The sequence below is a fragment of the Nuphar pumila genome, chromosome 4, assembly GCF_984573655.1.
Source record: "Nuphar pumila chromosome 4, dmNupPumi1.hap1.1, whole genome shotgun sequence".
NCBI lineage: Eukaryota > Viridiplantae > Streptophyta > Magnoliopsida > Nymphaeales > Nymphaeaceae > Nuphar > Nuphar pumila.
This window is the reverse complement of record NC_143252.1, coordinates 140,971,295-140,998,748: the sequence shown is the minus strand read 5'-3', so window position 1 is coordinate 140,998,748 and position 27,454 is coordinate 140,971,295. Positions and strand designations below refer to the sequence as shown.

Sequence of the window (27,454 nt, the reverse complement as noted above, 5' to 3'; positions counted from 1 at the left end):
ATTATAGAAGGCTGAGGGTAATTTGGTTCTTTTATTATAAAAACAATGCTTTAAAAGACCTTCTTAACCAATGGGTCCAACACACCGTTCATGTTTAAAAGTCCTTTCAAGTTACAATTTACAAACAACTTCTTTATCCTGCAGATGTACTTCTAAATTGTGTTATCCCCGGAACTGACTTCTACAAAAGTTCATCCACAGTATGGGGTGCCAAACGCGGTCTTAATGTTCCAACTTCCAAGAGTTGATACAATTGTTGGACTTGGCTGTGGCGGTCTGGCCACTGACTTATTGGTGCCTGCATCATTAGATGTTGCCATGAAATTAGATTTGGGTTTGAACACCATTTACTAGATCCAGACTCATACTTTCTTATAGTTGGATCATGGACTCATACTGGCAATCACAATCACAACTTGTACTTTATTCATGTTACTTTAACTAAATTGAAGGCCAAAACATTTTACAAGTGGCAATCACAATCACAACTTATACTTTTTCATGTTTCACTGACCTTGATAAAATATTGCGATTGTGATTTACAATTAAAGGATCTCAAGAAAATCCAAAAATCATATGGAATTGTTTCAGTCAGCGTTTTACTGGATATAGTATCATCATCTTGACACCACAATGTGATCCGAACAGATCATTTATGAAACCAACTCCGGATTCAATTCTCAAAAGGGATGGCTTATGGATCTTTATGTGATCCGACTCATATGATACCGACACCATCTCAATTCTCAATTCGGGTAACGGAGTATGGTTCCATTCGGTTCGGATATCCGATCAATTCTAAGAGGCGAAAGGCGGTTCCAAGACCCCCCTTTATACCTCCACCCTCGTTTCCCTCTTTTCTCTGTGGGCTAATTCATCACTCATCATCTTTTTTTTTACCCTAATTTTCCCTCGGGCATGGTACCTTCTTTTCCCACTTCTCTTTTTCCTTTTTTTTTTTTTGGAATAAACGAAATAAATTTTGTTTTAATTTCTGTCTTTTTCCATGTATTGGTTTGAATTTCCGCTTCATTAAAAAAATGAAAAAATATGGTAGACATTTCAGATGGAATTTCGATGGTTAGGGTTTTTGTATGATCTCGCAGTCGACCGATCTGTAAATCATTAGGAAGTAATCAGTAAACAAAGAATTAGATTGTTCATTTTTTGTGATGATGATTAGGGCTTGGGTTTTGAGTGCTTTTAGATTTGAAATGTTGGAAGTTTTTTTTAGGGTTATGCATGTTTTGATCGTTTCTTGTGTGGACAGGTTGCTCTTTGGTGCCACCGATCAGGTGGATGTAAATATGTGTAAATCGGTAGGTTCTCTCTTTGGTTTGTAGAGTTTTTGTTTTTGGTCTTCGCTGGATCGGAGAGTCCTTGTACAGTTATGGATAGAGTGGTTGGAGAGGTCGATCATGGCAGAAATAGGGTTACAGATTTGAAGCGGAAGCGGGCGGTGATGTGCGCTGCTTATCTTGCGGGGCGTGGTCGGAGCAATCGTGCCGGTTCGAGGAGTGGACTACCGATTCCGGCAGCGGCGGTGGCGGACGGGTTGGGGCACGGTTGTGGGTGTTGTTCCGGGAGGGCCGTGATCAACAACTACTCGAACTTCCGCAAGAGCAGGCTGCCCAAGCGGATGATGTTCTTCTCGAAAGGGGAGTGGTGTGATTTCCCCGCGCACGTGATGGGTCCTCTCACGGAGGCGTTTGGCGGCAAGAGATCCGCCGTCGAGGTGGTGTTGGATGGGCGGCTCTGCCTCGTCGATTTTCTTCACATGGTCTGGGTCGATCTCAGAAGCGGGATACAGCAATCCGTTGCATGGATCGATGAATCAGAACGATGTTTCTTTCCGAAAATTTTCTTCGATGGTAGTGATGACAAGAATGGGAGGAGGTGCAGGCATCCAACGCCTGCAAATGCACCTGAGATTAAGCTGGAGGTTGAAATCGGTATTAGTGGGGAAGGTAGTTCGAGGACAGACGATATGAGCGATGGATCAGTCTCGCATGCAAAGATTGTGAAGGTTAAGCAGAGCCCGCTTACTGATGAGCTCAGTGATCTAGATCAGGATTCTGATTGTGGCCGAAACCAGCCTGGAGAAATCAAAGAAGTAATTGGTGAAAATGGTGACTTGTTGTCCGAGGGAGGAGTCGGGAGAGGGTTATCCAGTATGAGCCAGGGGGTCCTAGAAAATTTTGGGTCAAAAGCTCTATGTGATAAGGTGGTGGGCTTGGAGAGAGGTTCTGGTGATTACATTGCCATTCGCAATATGTTTCTTATGGGTTTGGGTACACTTGTGACAGCTAGCCATATAGTTGGGATTTATCGGTACTCTCTGACGAGCAATCTTGCACAGGCTCGGATGCAGCTATTTGAAAGCCAGGTTCAAATCATGAAGAAGTATCGTGGTGATGCAAATGTTAGGCATGCATGGCATGGCTCTTCAAGAGATGGTATTATTGAGATTATGCTTCATGGTTTCGGAAGACTCCGAAAGCCCATGAATGGAGTGGCATATGGGAGTGGCATCTATCTCTCACCAAAAGAATGCCCCCATATCAGGTGATTTTTGGCTAGTATTGCTGCATTGATCTTGCATTATCTTACTTTGCTGATTGATGCATCTTGCTCAATTTATCTCTGGGGTTGCCACTGTATTACATTGTTTAGCCTTTCTTTTGCATCTTGCTTGTGTGCTGGAAGGTGCCTAATATTACTTTTCATTTTCCGTGTACAGTGCTAGTTATTCTGATATTGACGAAAAAGGCATGCAGCACATGGTATTATGCCGTGTGATAATGGGAAATATGGAACAAGTTCCTCTTGGTTCTGAACAGTTCTATCCTAACAGTGAGAATTTTGATAGTGGTGTGGATGATCTTAAAAATCCTAAACATTATATCATATGGGGTACCCGTATGAACACGCACATACTTCCAGAGTATGTTGTGAGTTTTAAGGTGCCTCTTTGTGTTCAAGGTAATTTGGTCTGCAACAACATGACTGGATGGTTGAACTTTTTTAATAGCCCTTACTGCTCCACACTCATTTTGTTATTTTCTGCATTTCCTCTTGTTTTAAAATTTAAGAGTACTGGGCCGGACTGAAAGAAAGTCAAAGCACAGTTGGTTCAGTGGCAGTCAGAAATTCTCAGTTGCCTGACAGCCATATAAAACGAGATGCTGCAACTGCTGATTTGGTAAGAAGATTTTGAGTTTTAGTTTATAATGTCCATTACTTAATGAATCTGGTGTTGAAGTTTGTTCACTTAGAATGGGTTGGTAAACAGTTGAATCAATGGATCCTTCTGATGGGTAGTTAGTGCCTTACCAAAGTATGGAAGTTCGTGTACTTAGAGGTTGAACTTTGCTTCTTCATTGATAGTAGCTTATGGAGTTGTGCCTGTGATGGTGTACATGAAAATTCGTCTGGTTTATTGATAATAGTATGGAGCTCTGTATCTTGTGCTTGTGCTATATGCTTAATTGGAAGTTTAGTTGCCTTTATTTTTTTCTGAGATAATGGATATCAATTTCAACTTTTCTAAGGGTGGTCAACAAAATGTATAGGGAAATTCACCAGAGCCAGTGAAGAAGCCAACTTCGTCTTGGATGCCATTTCCACTACTTTTTGCTGCTATTGAGAGGCATGTATCCCCTGCAAATAAGAAGTGCCTCGATGGTTATTATGATGATTTCAAGGTGCGATGACGTGGAGTTTGATCTAGCTCTATGCTGGATTCTCGTATTGTGAACTTTATGTCATGTGCTTTCTGTTCTTTTTGCACCAGTGGAAAAGGTTGACCAGAGAAGAGCTTATTAAAAGATTAAGATTGATCGTTGGAGATGATCTGCTGATAGCCACCTTGAAAAATTTGCAAACCTATGTGAGTTTCTAGCTCTAAAAGTTTACGAAATTGTTTTGTTAAACCCGTGTGGTCCCTACTTATTCAGGGTAATGAAAGTGGTAAACTATTGGATTATATTCTATTTTATCAAAAACTGCCATACGATAATGTGTGGCGAATGTAGTGTATCATTTCATTGTGAATGTTGGAATATGCTGATGCATGGGCTGTTGTAAAATGTATTTTGATTGCACATAGGTGTGTGTGTGTGTGTGTGTGGTGGTGCGCGTGTGCATGTGTGTGTGTCTTCACAGACTGAAGCTCACTGCATGGCCTTTAGGTGAAAAAGCTATTACTCTTAGTCTTGTACAAGCTTGTCTGTTTTGCCTGTTTGGAGTAATATACTGACTTTGGACTTCTGTCTGATTCTGTGTTGGTTTTTTCTTTGATAGTTTCCTTTTTTTTTCATTTTTACATTTTGAATTTTAAGGTTATAGGGAAATTGAGGAAGTAAGTTGGGGGTTGTTCTATTTGAGGCATTTTCTCTAAAAACAGAAAATAGTATTATCTTGAAATTGGGATGCTTGTGTTTATGTGCACTATGTCTTGGAGCATCCTATAGTATGGGTTAATGTGAAGATCTCTGTGAAAGCAAGCAGCTCCTAACACTATCACACCTCACTTATCTCTTGCTATGGATTGTCATCTACTTCTGCTTCATTAACTTTATGGGGCGTTTGTTCCAGATGTGAGAAAGAGAAACACAGATCTCATGTGAGTTGTGTTTCACATGACACTAGAATCATGTGAAATTGTTTTCACAAGATACTTTATTATTTTGTGTGTTTCATGTGAAGTGAGAAAGTCAATGACTTTGTCCCCTCCATAGCCAAAAATACTCTTTTGAGTTTATTACGGGAGGCACACCATGAGGAAAGGAAGTGGGAAAGCCCTTCTCAGGGGGACGGGAATGATGCCGCTTTCATGTGAATCATGTGGTCAAAGATAAAGCTGTCTCGTTGACCTTTTTCTCATCAAATTGGTATGTTTGCTTCACTGTAAGAAAATGAGCCATTTCTGTATGAAAATGGTGCCTTTTCTCACCGGAATATGTTAAACAAATGCACTGTTAATAATTTCTTTTCTTGTATTTGATAAATTCTATCCATTATGCAGATAACTGCATTTCTCTTAGTTTGTTTTATTTTTGATGGAGAACTGGTTCCAGAGTATTGAATGGCTGTTAGGAGCTTTGGAGGAGTTTAAGGAATGGGAAGGAATTAGACTCTGGACAGACCAATGGCTAGGTCTGTACATGCACCAAGCTATCCTTTCCCTTTGGTTGTAGCAAGAGTCAAAAAAAGTGTAGTGCCAGGCTATCATTTAAAGTATGGAGTGCAGAATGTCATGTTGAGTCAGGTTCCTACTATGGGAGAGATTGACAAATGAGAGGGCATGATAGATGCTCTGGCTGGGAACAGATTTATTGTCAGAGCAGGACGATATGTTTTTGAAGTGTTGGAGTGTCATGAGAGTTCTTGGTCAAATGCTGCGACTGATCTCTTTTGGGACCACAGATCAGTGCCTTTTTCTTGAAACACTTGATATGCAAGTGGTCCAAACCAGTTCTCATGATTGGTTTTGCTGGACTGAGGGGTTACACAACTGAACTTGATGCAAATAGGTTATTTGTGGCTAACAAATGCTGCCTTTGCAACTTGGTGTAAGAACCTACATTCCATCTCTTTTAGTAATGTTTGTTCTTCGGAAAACTTTGAGTTGCCATGGTGGGACCAATGAATGGACCTTTGAGGTTGGGGTGGGTTAAAGTCATAGTCAGTGGATTTGATATTTGCCGGTCATGGACTGCCAGGTCTCATAGCTAACATTAGAGCTAGCGAGTGCTTGGGTTTGGTTAAAACATTGGGTTGTGGATTGTGGTTCTACCAAAGGTGGAGAAGCCATAAGTATGGGCGAAACACATTCAGCAGACTATTTTGGACCCTTGAGTGGGAGGAAAAAGTGCCCGAACATCTGGAAGTGGCAGTCATTAATTTGTTGATATTGTAATGGTTCACCAATAATCTGGCCATGATAGACTGCAGGATTCAGAGTGCATCACTATGCTTTTCCCTGAAAGGAATGGCAGGGGAAGGACATTCAATGAATTTGTTGCATCAACTTTAGATATGTGATGTGTTGCTTTATTTTCTATCTTTGATCTGGGGGAGAACATTAGGTGAATATGTTTCAGCAGGAAGGGATCAACTTTAGATACATGATATGTTGCTTTATTTTCTATCTTTGACGTTACATCGTTATGAAAAAGTGTGTTATTTATTTAGGTGTCAAAGGCGGGGAGCCCCTAAAAAGACTAGGTGGGGCCTAAGCGGGACTAGGTGGACTTGTCTGTACCCCAATTAAAAAAATTAAACAAATACACAAAATATGTAAACAAACAGCTAAAACTAATAACAAACATGTATACAACATAAAATCAATCAACAATAAGCAATAGACAAAACACATGTCGTCTAACACTGTAACGCAATTATATTAAATAACCTGCTCAAAAAAATTTAAAATAAATGAACAATTGAATAAACAAACCATACAACTAACAATGTGAATAAATAATATACAAACAAATTATATATGAATCACACACACACATATATATATATATATATTAATAAAGCACACAAACACAGAATATATATAATATGCATATTATAATAACTATAATATAGAAATATATAACATATAACTAAAATACAAAATATTATAATATATGCTTATGATATGTTAATATATATAATTATATATATTTACACAAAAAACAAATATATGTGTGCATCAGCATCTGTGTGTGTGAGTGTGTGTGTGCATATGAAGTGTGAACCATGAAAAAAATAAGAAAACAGATTATATATATATATATATATATATATATACCAACCAAATATGTTTGCTCCTATGAACCAAGATTTTCATAGTTTTTTTCGAAAATTTCACCGTACGCATGTGATCTAGATGCTTGGTTTTATAGAATTAGACTCTTGGATCATCCAATTACGATGTATAAGAAGGATCTTTTAAGGGTTGAAAATCAATGGCTTAGTATTTCATAAATATTCAAGCATAAAAAATCGCATTTCTTGATCCGATTACGATGATCCAACAGTCGATTCCTAGCAAATAGACCACGTTGAATGCATCAGCAGGGTAAAATTTGCAAAAAAGCCACAAAAATCTTGATTCATACCTGCAAACATATTTGGTTGGTAAACATATTCCAGTTTCCCTATATATATATATATATATATATATATATAGAGAGAGAGAGAGAGAGAGAGAGCACATATTAGGCCTCATTTCTCATTCTGCCCCATAGGTTTTATGTGTTATATGATAGATCTGAACCGTTAGATATGTTTATCATGTTTGATTTAGTGGGAATCGACTCTTGGATCATGTTTTTTCGATGGAAAAACCAATGATTGAGCCAATAAAAATTGGTACCTTCATAGCCATTGATTTTGGATCACCGAAAAACCTGTATATAGGCCAGATTCCGACGATCCAAAATCCGGTTCCCACTAAACAAAAACTATAGATCACATCTATGGTGTTAGATGCAATTAAAAATACTTACAACCAAGGTTGTAAGTATCGTATCGTTACCCGTATCGGTCAAGCTCAGATTTGCCAGTCGAGGAAGCGGGAGGAAGAAGTGATTCGAGAAGTGAGACACTTTCAAAATTTTAGGAAGCGGGAAGCATGGGACGACTTAGAAGCAAACCAGGAATGGTCTCACAAGCGACCTAGGAAGCAAAAAAAGAGAAAAAAAAGGGGGAATGCGAGGGAAAGCGCACATCTCATTTTTTTTTTGCGCTTCCCAGGACGTTTCGAAAGCGCGATGTTTCGCACTTTCGAAACGCATTTTGGGGAAGCGCACTTCCCCACTCCCTATGGCGCTTCCGGTAATGTTGGTCGGGCCCAAAGTAACACTGTGTTGTACTGTATCGTAAATGTATAATAAATTTGTAATAAAAAATCCAAAAAAATCTAGAAAAATAAAAAAAATTTAGGATAAATTATAAAAAATTATCACATAAAACAATGATGAATTGCACAAAATACAACCATAAATTCACATATGAAGGAAACTACATAATTTAAATTAATAATAAACCATGCAATTGATAACTGAAATGTAAATAAAAGACAACTACATAATTTAAATTTAAACACTATTAAATCCTTACATTTAACCAATAAAAGTTCATAATATCTAAAAACATTACATTTAACCGTCTTACATGTCAATCTTCATCTCTAAAGTTATAAACTATAAATATTCTAAAATTAAACTATCTTCTATAGCCTATTTGTCAAACATTAAGATAATATTTCCTCAGTTCGCATCCAACTGTCGCTCTATTATCTTTTTAGGTCAGCACGAAAAATCGCAAGAATGGGTGGAGAATCACATGGACGTACATTTTGAACTTGACCTAAAATATGTTGCTTAAATATATGCAACCCACCTCTAATAATATCACCATAAAACAAATCATGGTACATCATCTCTAATATGACATGAATGTGAAGACGACATCGAAGGATCTAAAATAAAACAAAACCAATTAAAAAACTCAATAAAAAGCAAAAAATAAAAAGCACCAAACACACATTTCCTCAAAACACTCAATAAAAAGGAAAGAATAGAGATATTGTACTTTAACCCACTTTCTTGAGTGAAAATTTGTGAAAATGCACTCTTAATAAAATTGCAAAAGCCCTCTCTTGCGCACGAATTGGCCCCTAAATCGATCTGACAGAACTTAGTATGCGTGGGTTCTCTTCTATCAGACTCTAGACATATGGAGAACTCGGCACTCAAGAGGCCTTTTAAATCCAAAATGAAAAAAAGTACAACTTTTAAGCTTTTTTAAGTGCCAACACTCTATCTTACATACAATACATGGGTGTACCGTAAGATACACCCGATACAGATACAATACACACTCGTATCACAATATGAATGTGTATCGTATCGCAAAACACAAAAGTAATGATATGTATTGTACAATATGGTACGATACATGCAACCATGCTTAAAACTAACGAGACCTAACGAAAAAGGGGGGCTAAGGAACACATTACTCATATATATATCAGAAACAACCAACCAAGAATATAAGTTATAAAACTCAAACAATCAACCAGAAATGTAAGTTATATAACTCAGAAAGTCAAACATGTTATATATGAATTACACACACACAAATCTCTCTCTCTCTCTCTCTCTATATATATATATATAAAACTGAGAAACATAAACTATAGCAAAAACAAGAAGACCGAGAGAGAGACAAACAAGAATAAGAAGAAAAAAAACAGGAGAGCAAACTATGAGAGAGGAAGAAAAAAAAACAAGAAGGAAAAACAAGAAGAGGAAAAAAGGAAAAAAATAGGAAGAAGAAAAAAAGGAAAAACTTGAAGAAAAATAGAAAGAAAAAAAGAGGGAAGAAGAAAAAACAAGATGAAAAAAGGAAAAAGGAAAAACAAGAAAAAAAGGAAAACAAGGAAAAAGGAAAAAAGAAGGAAAAACATGAAGAAGAATAAAAGGGAAAATAGAGGGAAGAAAAAAAAGATGAAAAAGGGAAAAGGAAAAACATGAAGAAAAAAAAAAGTAGAAGAGAAGGAAAAAGAAGAAGAGGGGGGGGGGGGGGGTTAGAGAAGAAGAAAATTGAGAGATGGATCAAGAGAGCAAACTGAAAGAGATAGACTGAGTGAAAACATGAGAAACCTAGAGAGAGTGAGTAAGATAGAACGAGAAAGAGTGAGAGAAACAAAGAGAGCAAGAGAGAGAGAGAGAGAGAGAGAGAGAGAGAGAGACCACCCTTCTCCTTTTTATACCTTGTCTTGGTTGACCACGTGGTCAACCAAGTTAAAAAATATTGGACAATAATAGGCTTAAAGCCTAGGCGGTAACAACCTAGGTAGTAAAATAGGGCCTCAGCCCCCAAACCCAAAAGCCCAGGCGGTGAAGATGCGGCTAGGCCACCTTTGACAACCAAGGTTATTTCAGTTAAATAGATCGCAATTCTATTATACACAATACATTTTGCATCCTTGTTAGGAAAAGGAAAATTGGATTGTAAATGAATCCATCTAAGCCATATTTGGCTTTTCCTTTAAAAATCCTATTGTTTTTATCCTTCCATATATGCCATCACATTAAAGAACACCACCATTTGCATGCAATAAACCATTTCTTACCTTCACTTCTAAAACATTAAAGCCATTTTAACTTGTCTGATTGATGTAATACTATGTAACCAAGACAAAACGAAATGGTCAGCGTACCCGCGTTGACACACGTCGACAAGGGGGCCGGTACCAAATGCAGTGTGGGTATGCCATGGGTCGGGTCTCACACTACGTTGGGTCTCACACTACGTCGGGTCGGGTCCTGCGCAGACCTGAGGCTTATTTTGCCTTGATCAGACCAAGGTCAAAGGGGTGGGGCCATTTTGGTCTCGCCCCCACTTGATACATCTCACCCTCCCTCTCTCTGCTCTCTCGAAACCCTCAAACTCCCTCTCTAGCTCTCTTTTTCCCCTTCTCACTCTCGCCTTCCCCCTCCCTTCCCTCCCTCTTGACTTCCCCCTCGCTCTCACACATCTTTCTCCCCTCTCAATTTCTCTCTCTCTCTCTCTCTCTCTCTATATATATATATATATATATATATATATATATATATATATATTCGCCTACCTCTCTCTTATCCCCCTTCTTTCTATCTCTCTCTCAGCGACTGTGAGGTTACTTGAAGGAGCTCACTTCTGGTGACATTCTGGCGAGTGGTGAAGAGGTCAGAGCAACATCTTTCTCTTTTTTTAGGGTGTTTTCATGAGGGTTTGGGGTTTAAAAAGGAGCAACATCTCTCTTTTTTTAGGGTGTTTTCATGAGGGTTTGAGGCTTAGAATGGAGCATCATCTTTCTCTTATTCAATATATATTTTGGTATATATTCAATTTCTATATTTTTGTTTGCTAAGTGCTAATTGTTAGGTATTATCTGAAATTGTTATAGCTTGTTATAACTTATTTCTTAAATTGTTAATTTATTTGTTGTAGCTTGTTGCTGCTCAGTTCTTGTTATTAAATTTTGATTCTTTGAAGAAAAGTTGTTAGCCTGTTACTAGTTTAGTTAGTTTTTAAATGTTAAATTAATTTTGTTGTTGCCTTGTTGGAGTAATGTAATTTGATTCTTTTGAGTTTATTTTGGTTGTATATATATAGTCGCGTTCCTGTACCCATATTTTTTGGAATTGCCGCTTCATACCCTCTGCACCCGCACCCGTACCCGTACCCATGTGACATAGATTTTATGGCTTCGAGGCATCTCTCTAATATGGCTAGGCTATCATCTATGTCATACAAATACTCCATTTTGACTGTCGTTCCATATCCCTTTATATACAAGTCATACTGGAAACTTTATAAAAATGGTCGCATCCCTGTATCCAGCACCAGATCCATGTCACATAGGCTAGCATGAATATATTTTAGAGAAAGGCCATGCTTAAAAGTGATGGAAAGATGTTTGTTCACCTTCCGGGCATAGGGATTACCTATTGTTGAGATAAATTTTTTATGTAATATGAAAGTATGACTCTTGTGACATGCTTAGTTGTAAAAATTGCGCCTAGGCATTTTTCGACCTAGGTTGTCCGCGCTTATGCCGCAGGGACATTGTTGCCATTTTTTAAATTTTTTATCTCTTTCCTTTCTTTTTTTCTTCCTTTTGTCCTAAAAGCTTTCTTTTTTTATTCTCTCATTTTCTTCTTCTTTTGCTTTTCTTTTTTTCCTTCTTATTTTTTTCTTTTTTTCTTTCTCCTCCTTTCACACCTCCAACTTTTTTTTTCCTCTTCTTCTTCTTCTTCCTTTTTCGCCTTTTCTTTTCCTTATTTTTTCATTTTCACCCTTCTTATCTTTTTTCCTTTTATATTTTTGTTGTTTACATATATGCATGTGTTTTTTATTCACACAAATACACATACATATAAAATCTGTTTTTTAGTTATCTATCTATCTATCTATCTATCTATCTATCTCTCTATATATATATATTAGGGTTAATCTAACATTAAACTATTTGTGTTTTAACATTAGATGAATTCAACCTTATTAAAATGACTAAATTACCCTTCAAATAATGTATTTTTAAAAATACATTATTACTTTTTGAGATAAAAAAGGTAAATTTAATAGATTCATGCAATTACTTTTTTGGAAAAAGGTGTTTGACTTTGCAATTCTCTCCAAGTTCAAAGACCTATAATGCTCATAAAAGTTAAGACTCCAAATATCAAAGTTTTAAGTATTTTATGCTCAATTTTGTCACAAGGACTCACCAAAGACTCCGCCGCACCCACATTGACGAGAGTGTGACACTTAGTATGATCAATAAACTTTGAGTGTGGTCAACCCGCTCCTTGGGTTACATGTGTCCAAATAGACTTGGTCAACTTTGATCGAGTCCATTTTTTAATACATGATTACTTTTTGAGATAAAAAATGCAACTTTAATAAATGCATACAGTTACTTTTTTGGAAAAGGTGCTTGACTTTTCAATTCTCTCCAAGTTCAAAGACCTATAATGCTCATAAAAGTTAAGACTCTCCAAATATCAAAGTTTTAAGTATTTTATGCTCACTTTTGTCACAAGGACTCACCAAAGAGTCCGCCACACCCACATTGACGAGAGTGCGACACTCGGTACGATCACTAAACTTTGAGTGTGGTCAACCCGCACTTTTGGGTTATATGTTTCCAAATAGACTTGGTCAACTTTGATCGAGTCTATTTTTTAATACATGATTACTTTTTGAGATAAAAAATGTAACTTTAATAGATGCATTCAATTACTTTTTTGGAAAAGGTGCTTGACTTTGCAATTCTCTCCAAGTTCAAAGGCCTATAATGCTCATAAAAGTTAAGACTCTCCAAATATCATAGTTTTAAGTATTTTATGCTCAATTTTGTCACAAGGACTCACCAAAGAGTCCGTCGCGCCCACATTGACGAGAGTGCAGCACTCGGTACGATCAATAAGCTTTGAGTGCAGTCCACCCGCACCCTGGGTTATATGTGTCCAAATAGACTTGGTCAACTTTGATTGAGTTCATTTCCATCCGCTTTAAAAAAATTGAGGGTGATGTTTAGGGCATGACTCCTCCCCTCCCCGCTGACCTCCTCTCTCTCTCCCTGACTCCTCTCCTCTTTCTACGGTGGCGACGACAACTGTTCAAATGTAAACTTTAATACATATATATTATTATTTATTATTATTATATTTTTTCTTTTATTATTTTCTTTTTCTATTTTTCTTTATTTTCTTTTTTAGCATCTAGTTCAATGGGAACTAGATATTTGATCCAGACTATGCAAATAGCTGTTAGACTCTAGTTTAACAGCTATAATAAGAGTTGTTGGACTCTAGTCCAACTCTTATAATAAGAGCCGTTAGATAGAGTCCAATGTCTCTTTTGGAGAGCTCAACCACTCTCTTCCATTTTTTTTTTATATATAGGGGTGAACCCCTTCAATGTAAATAACAATGCTTCTTAAGCATTTTGTGCATGAATAAAGTATTATTTATTTTTCAAGTATTCTTCCTTTTATACCCTTTTAAGGGTCATGCTTGTAGTGTCTCCAATAGACACTTGTTTGTGAGCTATTCGTGCATTTGTCGAAGACCACCATTTCTTTACATGGTATCAGAGCTACGAAATCCTTATATCTTGAAGTGCTTCTGCCTCGATTTTCATGCCACATTTAGAAAAGGTGTTTCATTACCTTGTTCTTGGCTCAAGAAGATTTGTTTGAAGAAAGGCGTACTTGTGCTAAAAAAATTTGGTTTTGTATCCTCTCTTATTCCCTTGTCTACTTTTTTTCTTTTCTTTTTTTTTCTCTCCTCCTATCTAAATGATACTATGTAATGTGGGCTTCGATTATGAAGCACCACATTTGGGGAAAAGGTTTATGGAGTATAGTGGATGGTTCTGATTCGGAACCTAAACTATCTCTTACCAAGAAAGAGGGTGATAAAAAGGTTCCTCTAACGAAAGAAGAGAAGAGTAAGGCATTAGCCACTTATGAAAAGAAATTGAAAGAGTAGAGGATAGGGCATGCAAAAATTATGTCATGGCTCATCCATAGCGTAGACATTAAAAATTGCTCTAGTCTATTTAAGTTTGAGCATGCCGATAAGGCTTGGGAATACCTCAAAAAACATGTATTCCCTTAAAGATATTGCACATGTGTGCAATTTATAAGACAAAGTTCGGACAATGGCTCAAAAAGATAAAACTATTCTTGAATATTACAATGAGTTGTCCGAAATTTGGGAAGAGTTACTCCTCTTGAGCTCAAATGTCATTGTGCCAAAGATATCGAGCTTCTCCAAAAGCAACTCGATATAGAACATTTCTATCAATTTGTGAATGGTCTAAGGTCAGAGTTTGAATCCATCAAATCGGCCCTTTTATATCGTGGAAAATTTCTTCTATTGTTGATACTATAGAAGAGCTCACTATGGAGGAAAATAGACTTAAAAAAAGTACTCCAAAAGTTGATGATGACTCAGTTTTAGTTGTGTCTAGACCGGGGAATGATACTCGTACTTACAAGCCGCCTTATTTTTTAAGGCAAAACGATGACTTTGATAAAAAAAAGTCATTTGTCATCATTGTCATGAACCAGGGCACTATAAGCCTCAATGTCCAAAGTTAAAAAGAAGAAAAGAAAAAAGAGTTGCATCTGTTGAATCCGAGTCAAAAGATCAAGATGCACTTGTATCTATGGCTCAACTGATGAAAATCCTTCAACCTCTTCTCAAAGGGGTATCCTCCTCAACTGGAGCAACTCTTGTATCTTTCTCCGGTCTAAGTAACTTTTTTTGGCTTTTAGATTCTGGTGCTTCTTTTCACATGACCCTAAATGTTAATAGTCTATCCGAATGTCTTAAAAATAACTCAAGTGTATCAAAGCTTTTTACAGCCGATAGCACATCTCTTGAAGTAAAATGAATAGGATGTTTTGAAAATCTTCAAAAATCCAAAAAAAAATTATCCCAAAAGTTAGATATATCCCTAAACTTAATTTGAATCTCTTATCTGTCTTGCAAACATCTGACTATGGATGTAATATGTCCTTCTCTTCTCATGGTTGTTGGGTACATGATCGCCAATCAGGGAAGCTGATTCGAGAAGGCCATAGAGAAGGAGAATTATATTACATGGACTTTTTAGAATTACCCCAGAATGCATTTTGTTATAATGTTTAGAAATTAGAATTGGATTTATGGCACAAAAGACTTGGCCATCCTCATATGTCTAAAATTCAATAATTTTCAAGTTTGAGAAAATTTTGTAATTCTGAAAATTTTTCTTCTAAAGACTGCATTTTTGGCAAAATGAAAAGGTTACCATTTCTTAGTAGAACTTTTATTTCTTCACGACCACTTGAGTTAATACATTCGAATGTTTGGGGCCCCGCACCAGTTATTTCTAAAGGTGGTGATACATATTATGCCATTTTTGTTGATGACTTTTCTAGACATACTTGGATTTATTTTCTTAAACATAAATCTGAAGTCTTTGCTAACTTTCAAATATTTCATAAAATAGTTAAAAATAAGTTTCAAAATGATATTTTCATTTTTCGCACTGATTCAGGGGGAGAGTTTATGTCCAAAGAATTCAAAGACTATCTCAATTTACATGGTATTACGCATCAAAGATCATGTCCACACACTCCACAACAAAATGACGTAGCCGAACGCAAACATCGACACATTATGGAAATTACTAGGACCTTGCTAATTGCGAATCAGGTTCCAAAAAGTTTTTGGGTTGAAGTTTTTGGGTTGAGGCGGTCCTAACTGCCACTTACCTCATCAATAGGATGTCATCTTCCTCATTAAAGAATATAACTCCAATAGAAAAACTTGTTAATTTAACTCAAGATTATTCTAGATTAAGAGTCTTTGGATGCAAATGTTTTGTTTTCATAAAAAAAAATGACAAACTCTCTCCTCGTGCAATCCCATGTGCCTTTTTAGGATACGTTGATAATAAAAAAGGTTACAAGTGTTTCGATTTCCAAAATGACAAATTATATGTGTCAAAAAATGTATCTTTTTTGGAAAAAGAAAGCTTCTTTGAATTTGAAAAATCCAAGGATGTCACTGAATACTCATTTTTAATTTATCCAACTTCAAAATCCAATGAATGCGATTTTGGATGTGACCTTGACAATGATCAAGGTCCTATTGTTGTTGAAAATGATGATAATGAAGAGCAAATCCATAGGGATGTTAGTCTACAATATTCAAGACGTAGAGAGCAAAATCTTCCATGTGCATTACAAAAATACTTCGAAGTTCCACCCAGAAGAACGTCTAGAATCTCTAGACCTTATGGAAAAATTGTCTTACGAATTTTTTTCGCCCACATATAAGGCATCCATTACATTAATACAATCATATGTTGAACCATCATCTTATTCTCAATCAAAAAAACATATAGAATGGATAGAAGCCATGAAAATAGGATTGGATGCACTAGAAAAGGCCAACACTTGGATGATCCAAGATATCCCTCCTGGTAAGAAACCTATAGGTTGTAGGTGGATATACAAAGTCAACCAAAAGTGTTGTGACCCTGAAAAAATATAAGGTTCGTTTAGTGGCAAAAGGATATGCCCAAGAGTATGGCATCGATTATGAAGAAACATTTACTCTTGTGGCCCGTATGACCACTGTTAGCACTTCAATAGCCTTAGCCTCCATTAGAAAATGACTTATCTTTTAATTAGATGTCAAAAATGCTTTCATGAATGGGAATCTCGTTGAAGAAGTATACATGGAAGCTTCGCCTAGTATTAATATCCCTAAGGGTAAAACTCTTCATCTAGAAAAAGCTCTTTATGGTCTTAAACATGCTCCAAAAGCCTGGTATGACCGATTTAGTCATGTTATGCTTGATATTGGTTTTCAACCTTATTTAACTGACACTGCTTTGTTTGTTAAGAAATCTGATGGAGGCATCATTATTCTTTTTCTCTATGTAGATGATATGATTTAACCGGAGACGAAAAATAGGGATTTGCAAATATCAAATCTCTTTTTAAAACTCACTTTGAAATGACTGACTTAGGTTTATTAAGATGTTTTTTAGGCATTGAAGTTGCTTATTCTCCTCGGGGGTATTTGATATCTCAATCTAAATTTGCTCTTGATATTGTTTTCAGGTCTGGAATTACATATGATAAGAAAGTGGAAACTCCAGAAGTTGTCAATGTTAAAATGAAAATTGACGATAGCGAACTTCTTGATGATCCTACTCCTTAGAGACAGCTTATTGAAGCTCTTTCTTATCTTTTCATTACTATGTCAGATATAGCTCATGCGGTTTATACAGCCAGTCAGTTTTAGCATGCTCTCACCTCTGTGCATATGGGAGCAGTTTTGCGTATTATTAGATACTTAAAATTCTCTTTTTTACGAGGACTCTTCTTGTCTGCTTCATCTTCATTAAATTTAATTGCATATACTGATGCTAACTAGGGAGGTGATCCCAATAATAGGTACTCAACTACTGGTTTTTGTGTGTTCTTAGGTGAAGCCTCAATTTCGTGGAGGTGCAAGAAGCAGCAGAATGCGTCTCTTTCCTCCACCGAAGCTTAATACAAAGCCATGAAAACGACCTTTATGGAGGTTGTTTGGCTCAAACGATTGTTAGCAGATATGGGAGCTAAAGCAACGCAAACTTTAAAGATGTGCTGTGACAACAAAAGTGCGATCTACATTGCAAGCAATCAGACATTCCATGAGCGCACTAAACACATTGAGATTGACTGTCACTATGTCAGAGAGAAATACTTATATGGAACTATTGATCTGTCATATGTTACATAAGAATATCAATTAGCAGACTTCTTCACCAAGCCTCTTGTTGCTCCCAGATTTCACTTTCTTTTAAACAAACTTTCGCTCATTGTACCGTAAGTTTGAGGGGGAGTGTTAAAATGTAAATTGTAATACATATATATTATTTAATATTATTATTATATTTTTTCTTTTATTATTTTCTTTTTCTATTTTCCTTTATTTTCTTTTTTAGCATCTAGTTCAATAGGACAGGAACTTGACTCTCCAAATAGCTGTTGGACTCAAGTCCAACAGCTATAATAAGAGTCGTTGGGCTAGAGTCCAACGTCTCTTTTGGAGAGCTCAAAATGAGCTCTCCTCTCCTTTCCACTTTTTTGTATATATAGTGGTGAACCCCTTCAATGTAAATAACGATGCTTCTTAAGCATTTTGTGCATGAATAAAGTATTATTTATTTTTCAAGTGTTCTTTTTATTCCCTTTCAAGGGTCATGCTTGTAGTGTCTCCAATAGACACTTGTTTGTGAGCTATTCGTGCATTTGTAGTGTCTCTCTCTGTTCCTCCTCTTTCGCCTCCTCTCTTTTTTCTTCTTCCTTCTCCACCTCCTCCTCTTTTTCTTCTTCCTTCTCCTTCCTCTCCTGCCTACTTCTCTCTTTCTTCTTTCTTCTTCCTTCTCTTCCTTCCTTCTCCCCCCTTATTGGCACAAGGGCCTAACCTAGTAGGCCTGGGTTTTGTTCTGCTGAAGTCGAGCCTGGGTTTAGCAGTCTTGCTAGGTTTGATTCTGGCCTGGGTTCAGCATAATCGAACCCAAGCTTCGGATGGGTTTCAAGTTATGAATTTTATTTTAGTAAAATTTTTATTTTTTTGGTTTTAAGGACGGAAATGGTGAATTTATGCATGATGAATCATAAATTGTTAATTTGATTTATTGGATGAATCTATGCATAATGAATTGATGGTATGATAATTATTTTTATTTTATTAGTGTTAACTTTAAACTGTTAAAGATTATATATATACCCTCCCCGCACCCTCGCGCTCAAATTTTTTTAAAGTGTCTTATCGTCATATACGCACCCGCACCTATGTGACATAGGCTCAATTTAAACCATTGGTTGTATTTATAATACTTATTTATTGAGAAACAAGCTTTATTTCAAAGTGATTTGATGTAAAAAATGTAAACATTTATTATAAAATTTTAGTACGATATCAACCGATGATTTTTTTATCTCCTAAAAATACACATTTGATCATAAAGATCTATGTAGTCAAAAGCCTTAATAAGCACCGATTAGTCCGCCTAGTTGGTCTAGGCTAAGTAAAATGCTTAGGCTTTGCAATTCCTAGGTGGATACCTTAAAAGATACAAATTTTGCCGACTAGGCACTGACTAAGGTTCCTAGTTGGCAACTAAGCTGCCTCCGCCTAGACACGAAGGCAATTTATTTATTTTTTATTCATATATATATATATATAATTATGTGCATGTGTTTGTGTGATTTGTTCCGTGAATTCATGCTTAGTTATTATATTTATATATGTGTGTGCTACTTTGCTTTTGAGATTTTTTCTGTGAAACATTGAAAGCATGCACAATTGATTTTAATTGATTATGTTTTTTTATATATGTGTGTTACATTGTTTCTGATGAATTTTTGTATAAAATCCTGAAAGCATATTTAGCATTATGAATTATGTAATATGTTATTTATATAAGCATGTTTAGCATTATGAATTATGTAATATGTTATTTATGTATGTATGTGTTATTGTGCTTATGTGAAAGGTTGAAAACATATTTTGTTGATTATACTGAATATATTATGAATAATTAAAAATATATATATGTATATATATTTGTGTGTGTGTACATTTATATATATGTATATATTTTGGTTATGTATATTAATATATTTTGTGAAAGCATGTGTAATTTTGTACTTGTAATGAAATCATCTTATTAGTAAAAGAATTAAACATATTTTTATGTATATTTTGTGTACTTTTTTAAAATTTAATTGGGGTAGGGGTCTACCGACTAGGTGTCGCCTAGCGCTTTTGACTATATAGATAAAGATGCCTAATCAATTACGTGTTTTTCATTCAACAACAATCATAAACACATCTAATGGTTAAGATAGAGTATAAAACATCTAAAAGCTATGATTTTTGGAGGGTCCTAACAGTGATCTAACAAAACAGTGGCAGGATAATCCTGATTCTTTCTCATTCTATCTATCTATATATAGAGTAATCGAATGATGTGCCCCAAGTTTTGTGTATGTTCAATATTATGCAATTTTATGAATTTTGTGATATGTTACACTGAATTTTACACTTCATCTATGGTTATAATTATATGTTTGTTACTAAATTTAACTATTTATTGTAATTTTTTTTGCTTTTCTTGATGTTTTATTTTTTTGGTCCTGCCTATACCGATTAGTCCCACCTAGTCCTCGACTAGTTCTTTTATGGGTCTTCCGCCTAGTCTCTGACTAACTCTTTTGACAATTAAGGTGACACGGTCTTAATTGCAAGATATTTAATATTTTTTATTGTTCTTGTAAGATATGCATGCAATATTATCTATATTAGTTGATGTTTAATGATGTCTTATTCTACTCATAGCAGCATAAATGCTTCACATGTGTTTTCATGGTTGTATTTTGTGCAATTCATCTTTGTTTCATGTGTAATTATTTTTTAAAATTTTTGCTAATTTTTTGAAAATTTTGAATTTTTTTATTAAAAAATTATGATTTTTTATCATACTCTACGATACGTATCTAACTTTAGGCCCGACCGATATGAGTAACGATACATTACTTGCAACCTTGTTTATTTCCTTTCATGTGTATTTCTGTTGGTTAACTGAATCTATTATCATGTTTTACCAAGGTATCATATAAGTATTTTTTTCTCAAATTTCGAAAGATGCTTGAAATTCTAACTGGAAGAAAGGAATTAATTTTGAGTCCGTCCTTTGTCATTATTTGCAACTTTACCTGCTATAGTCTAGGTGGAAAGGGATTATACTTGCTATTAATGTTCTTTCTTCATGGACAAGTTAATTAGCACATGTAGAATTAATATAAGACAAAAACGTCTTCCTCTGCTTAAATTGATGTGCGCTTCATTGCTTATGAAAACTTCTGAAAGTATCATTGCTTTTTTATGCTGCTGTTTGTCATGTTTTTTTAAGAATAAATTTCAGATGTGTGTGGCTTCATTTTCATTTCTAATTTTTTGCCTATATAATGTTTCCAGAGAAGCGGCATCCCTATTTCAAAATAAACCAAAACTGTTCGATGAAGCTCTAGAAAGACAAAATCAGGTATGCTTGGTACTTGGTGCTATTAGTCATATTTGTAGCCTCATTATACAATGGCTTTTTGTATCATCTTTCATGCTTCCATATTTTGAGGAAAGTATGATTTAAAGCAAATATATTCATCTTCTTTTAATCTTAGATAGGCTGTTAGTATTAGTTTAGTGTAATTGATAGAAATACTATATATTTTCTGTGCTCAACCTCAACATAGCTAGGGTTGGTTGATTGTTGTGCAGCAGTATGATTTGGTGAGTGGTGTTCAAGGATATTATCTCACAGTGTCATTATTCTTATTATTTTTGTTGTTATTGTTAACACTATTATTTGGTTTTAAAATTTCATTCATTAAACATTAGCTAATGATGTGCTTTGTTACCTGAGCTATTGGTGCTTCTTTTTGCTGGCCAGCTATAGGCCTCTGACTATTTTCATCATATCATAGGTAATGTAATATATGCGCTTCTGATGAGTTCTGTGTTGTTTCTCTAGTTTTAAATTGTGCTTATTTCTACCTTTCTTGGAAATATTATGTAGCAATATTTTGCTTGCTGTTGTGGCATGCTTTCTGTGTGGTAGATGCTTTGTATATTATAACAGATTGTGTGTTTGAGATTCTTGCTGAAAGGATTCTCATATTTTCAGTTTTCCTAATTATGGATTGACTCCCAAAATTTGATGTTACGAATGTTTTCTTCTGCCATTGGGTCTCGTCATAAAGTTCTTTTAGTCATGTTTGTATTTGTTTGTGTCAGAAATTTCAAATTCTCATCATTGCCAAGCATTTTATTCTGGTCAAGGGCTGGAATTCAGGATATTTTAATAACCACATTTTCCTAATTATGGATTGACTCCCAGAATTTGATGTTACGAGTGTTTTCTTCTGCCATTGGGTCTCGTCACAAAGTTCTTTTAGTCATGTTTGTATTTGTTGGTGTCAGAAATTTCAAATTCTCATCATTGCCAAGCATTTTATTCTGGTTAAGGGCTGGAATTCAGGATATTTTAATAACCGCGAAGGGGCTTCATTTGGTTTAGTTTAGGAGCAGATTTCTTGCTTGCATTTCTTTAACTCCAGCGTTTGACATGGATGGAAAAGTACTTGGTTTCTGGACTTTGGGACATGAATGTAGTCCGGTTGTGAGGTTTCATGGTTCCTTTGGTTTGGTTGTACTGCTTCGTTGTAAACAACACTACTAATTGTTCAGACAAGTTTCCTCTCATGCAGAATTATGTATGAAATCAAAGGACTATTACTCAAGTTTAGAAATTGTAGTTTTTTACTCTCCATTTGTTTCCTTGTTTGTTAGCAAGATCATGTGTTTCCAGACTATAATACAGAATCTAATTGATAGGTTTCTTAAGCGGGATTGGGATGCAGAAGCTGCACTGGTATTTCTGGAACACAACTCTTGCAGGGTTTCAGGTATCTTGATGCCACTATTCAAGAATATCAGAGTTCTCGTGTATGGATTCACCTTTTTCTCTGACCTGTAAAGTTCTAAGGGGTGGTTTCATTTTTCAAGTAATTGTTGGTTCGGGGTGGGAATTATGTTTGTCTGGTGTTCTCTTTCTTTATTAGAGCTATAGAGCAGGTTATGTTATATGCTGCAACAAATCATGAACAATACTGTGTATGGAATTTGTCGACTAAAAACAGTAAATTGTTATTCAGTTGGTATTTTTTTCTGGGTAGGGTTCTTGCACATCTTTGGGCTATTTTTCTCTTGAGAACACTCTGGCATGTGTTAGTGTTCACAGTCATTACTATCTTGTGCATGCTTTGAGTGATCAATTCTGGCAATGAATTTTAACATGCTTATCTGTATGAGCATATTGCATATCTGGACTGGTCCAGCTTTCTGTGGTCTGAGTCTACCTTTTCCTTTTCAAAGAAGCAAACAGATGCATTTTATAATTTATATTGCAGAACATATTTCTTGTCCAGAACCATATTTCACTTGGCATTATACTAAATAACTTTGGAATTTGTCTAATGCATTTATTATAGTGGCTAGCAATGATTGGCACATCCTGCTTGTTAAACATGTATGTTGTTGCTTCGTTTTTCTTTCTTGGAGAAAGCATACAACAACAACAACAACTACGCCTTCATCCCAAAACAATTGGGGTCAGCGATATGAACCAAAAAAGAAATTCATTTTGGGTCTTCCACATGAATCCTTTTCCTCCAATCATTTCTATCCAACGCCATGTCCTCGGTGAGGTTCAAAGCATTCATATCCTTTCCTATCATCTCCATCCAAGTCTTCCTAGGCCTACCCCGACCTCTTTTAACTAATATATTTTCTCATTTCTCCAACCTTCTAACTGGAGCATCATTAGGCCTTCGTCGAATATGTCCAAACCACCGTAAACGATTCTCTCGCATCTTATTTTCAATGGGTGCAACACCTACCTTCTTACGTATCTCTTCGTTCCGAATCTTATCTTTTATTGTATTTCCACACATCCAGCTAAGCATCCGCATCTCAGCTACACTCATTTTTTGAATATGACGTCTCTTGGCAGCCCAACATTCCGTACCATATAGTAAAGCGGGTCTAATAGTCGTCCTATAAAACTTTCCCTTCAACCGCAATGGCATTCTACGATCGCACAGCACTCCAGTAGCACTTTTCCATTTCATCCACCCAACCTTTATCCTATGATTTACATCTCCATCAATTTCTCCATACTTTTGAATGATGGATCCCAAATATTTGAAATAATCATTCACCGGTATATCTTGCTCACCAAGCTTCACTACACTCCCATCCCTACTTCGTTGCTTACTAAACCGACATTCCATATATTCAGTCTTACTCTTACTCAACTTAAAACCTCTAGCTTCCAATGTCTGTCTCCATAATTCTAACTTAGCATTAACCCCAGCTCTAGACTCATCAATCAAAACAATATCATCAGCAAACAACATACACCACGGTACATTTTCTTGAATTGATCTCGTAAGCTCATCCATCACTATCGCAAATAGGAAAGGGCTTAAAGCAGATCCTTGATGTAACCCAACCGTTATCGGAAAATTGGTTGTCACCCCTCCACAAGTGCGGACATTGGTTACTACTCCTTCATACATATCTTTAATTATACTAATGTACTTGAGAGAAACACCTTTCTTCATCATTGTCCACCAGAGAACGTCCCTAGGTACTCTATCGTATGCCTTCTCTAAATCAATAAAAACCATATGCAAATCTTTGTTCCTCTCTCTATATCTTTCAATAAGTTGTCTAAGAAGATGTATAGCTTCCATAGTTGATCTTCCAGGCATAAAACCAAATTGATTCTCTGATATCATGACAACCTTCCTCAACCTAGACTCAATCACCCTCTCCCAAAGTTTCATAGTATGACTCATGAGTTTTATACCACGATAGTTTGTGCAATCTTGTATATCACCCTTATTCTTATATAAAGGCACCAAAGTACTCTTCCTCCACTCATTAGGCATCTTATTTGTTCGCCAAATCAAGTTAAAAAGATTTGTCAACCATTCTAAACCTTTCTCTCCCAAGCATTTCCAAGCCTCGATAGGTATACCATCTGGGCCAACTGCCCTTCTTGATTTCATTTTCTTCAAAGCCTCTGCAATTTCTTTCTTTTGAATCTTGCGCATGAAGTCACGATTTATCTCATGAAAAGGAATGGAGAAGTCTCCAAGATCTTGAGCATGACTATCATTAAATAGCTTATCAAAATAATCTTTCCATCTCTCCTTAATCTCCTCATCTTTGACTAAAACCCTTTGCGTTTCATCTTTGATACATCTAACCATACCCAAATCCTTCGATTTCCTATCTCTCATCTTTGCAAGCCTATAAATATCCTTCTCGCCTTCTTTGGTATCCAACTTGTCATAAACCTCCTTATATACCTTAGCCCTCGCGTTTCGAACAACTTTTTTAGCTTCCTTCTTTGCGATCATATACTTCTCCAAATTCTCATTATCACGACTCTTACTTAGATTTCTATAACACTCTCTTTTAACCTTAATAGCTAATTTGACATCCTCGTTCCACCATGATGTATCCTTACCTAGTGGTGCACCGCCTTTAGACTCACCCAATACCTCCTTAGCTACTTTTCTCATACTACCCGCTATCTTATTCCACATTGATTCTGAATCCTCCTCGAGACACCAATCAACTTCCTTAACTACCTGCTCTACAAACATTCCTTGTTTAGCTCCTTTCAGTGCCCACCACTTAATTCTAGGATCTATCCTATGTCTATCCCTTTTGCGGCATTGTCTAATTCTAAGATCTAAAATTAAGACTCTATGTTGTGTAGCTACACTTTCTCCTGGTATAACCTTACAATCGATGCAACAACCCCTATCTCTCTTTCTAAGTAGGAAAAAATCTATCTGACTCGTATTAACCCCACTTTTAAATGTTACTAGGTGAGACTCCCTCTTCCTAAACCAAGTGTTTGCTAAGATCATATCATAGGACAAACAAAAATCTAAAATCCTTTCTCCACTTTCATTTTTTTCTCCTATACCATAGCCTCCATGGATATTCTCAAATCCATCCCTACTAATGCCTACATGTCCATTAAGGTCACCGCCGATGAAAAGCTTTTCTCCATAGGATGTCTCTTGTACTACTCCATCTAAATCTTCCCAAAATTGATGCTTAATGGAATCATCTAAACCTACTTGAGGTGCATAAACACTAATAATATTAATAATATCCGTACCTAATACTAATTTAATAAGTAAAATTCTATCACCCTTCCTACGGACCTCAACTACATTATCTATAAACTGACGACTCATAACAATCCCTACTCCATTCCTATTTCTATTTATTCCTGTATACCAAATCTTATATCCCCAAGGTTCTATCACTTTAGCTTTCTCACCTACCCATTTGGTCTCTTGAAGACATAAAATATCAATCTTTCTCCTACACGTAACATCTACTAACTCTACCAACTTACCAGTTAAAGACCCTATGTTCCAAGTGGCTAACCTAATTTTATGGTCTTGGACTAACTTCTTTACCCCCACCCGTCCAACAAAGTGAGGGAACCCTTGCCTATTTGACACTACACCCGGGCGCCGGTGTGACGCGTCGCTTCTGGGCGACGACCTAGCAACCCTTGCACATTTATCACTGCCTCCAGGCCTAGAGAGTACAGCGCGTCGCTCAGTAGGGAACGCCCCAACGAAATTCTCATATTGGTTCATTTTCATAGGATATGACAAAGTTTTTATGCTGGCTGTCACAGGCCTACCGCAACCCTCCTCCTTTATCCGGGCTTGGGACCGGCAGTGTATAACTACACAGGCGGAGTTTTTCTTGGAGAAAGCATAAAAGATAAAAAAGAAAAAGCAAAATAAGAAAAAGAAATTGATTCTAAAATTATGTTCGAATGTGGTGATAAGTTTTAAGTTTTGGAATAAGGAAATCTTAAACCCCTAAGCAAGAGGGCAAAATTTCTTGGTATTCATTATCGGCCAGTGCTGGCTAATGAGATACGTGCTTATAGAATTCCATGTTCTTTAGAAAAGTTCAATACATAGTGACTCGGTCGGAAATGCATCATGCCACAGCCAACTACAATTCACGAATATTGAAAGTGGTCCTGTGGGGCGATTACTTTCACGTTTGCTGGTCTATCACTCTTAACGCCATTCTCAAGAGTTGAGGGACAAGCCTTTCTCCTATTGTCCGCGGAAAGCATGGTCGGTGGTGCCTCATTCAGGTCAGGCAGCGTATGCCTTGAGCCTCTAATCGGTCTCTACTTTTGCTGACATTGACATTCCATCACCAGAAAAATGCAATTATCGACTTGTATCTTCATTTCTGTAAATTTTTGCTGAAGTGATCTTGGTGGTATATTATCGGGCTTAACTTTAAAAAGATTTTGATCTAGCTCATTCATTCTATAGAATGCAAAATGCAAAAGTTTCTTCATATTTGTGTTCTTGGCAGATGGTATGCCTCTGTTTACTTGCATGTTTGGGAACACACAAGCAAGTTGTGTACAAATAGGGTTTTCTGCTAGAATAAATCAGTTCAGATTTAACGGTGAATGGGACACAATAATGTTAAAACCAAAAGAGCTTTGCATCCTTGTTTTCTTCATGATTCAAGTAGCATTCCTTGTTTAGCTGTACCTTAAGTAGGGTGTGGGAAGGTGACATCTCAGGTCCATGTAAATGGCCAAGAATCTTTCCGGGTGCCAAAGTGTAGTAGGTGGGTCAAGGAAGGCAGTCATCTATGTTGGTCTTGCTCTCCATCCTGATAGCTAAGCTGTTCTTAAAAAT

At 36.3% G+C, this 27,454-nt stretch overlaps 1 protein-coding gene across 1 annotated transcript; it reads left to right on the top strand.

Moving 5' to 3' along the window:
• Positions 1 to 859: 859 nt before the first annotated feature.
• Positions 860 to 22,848, top strand: LOC149841351 (inactive poly [ADP-ribose] polymerase RCD1-like). The gene is made up of 8 exons (XM_090003781.1): positions 860 to 921; positions 1,271 to 2,565; positions 2,741 to 2,982; positions 3,093 to 3,202; positions 3,573 to 3,704; positions 3,794 to 3,889; positions 21,093 to 21,159; positions 22,509 to 22,848. The coding sequence occupies exons 2-7, from the start codon at positions 1,391 to 1,393 to the stop codon at positions 21,117 to 21,119; spliced, it is 1,782 nt and encodes a 593-aa protein (XP_089859907.1). The 5' UTR covers positions 860 to 921; positions 1,271 to 1,390; the 3' UTR covers positions 21,120 to 21,159; positions 22,509 to 22,848.
• Positions 22,849 to 27,454: the final 4,606 nt, after the last annotated feature.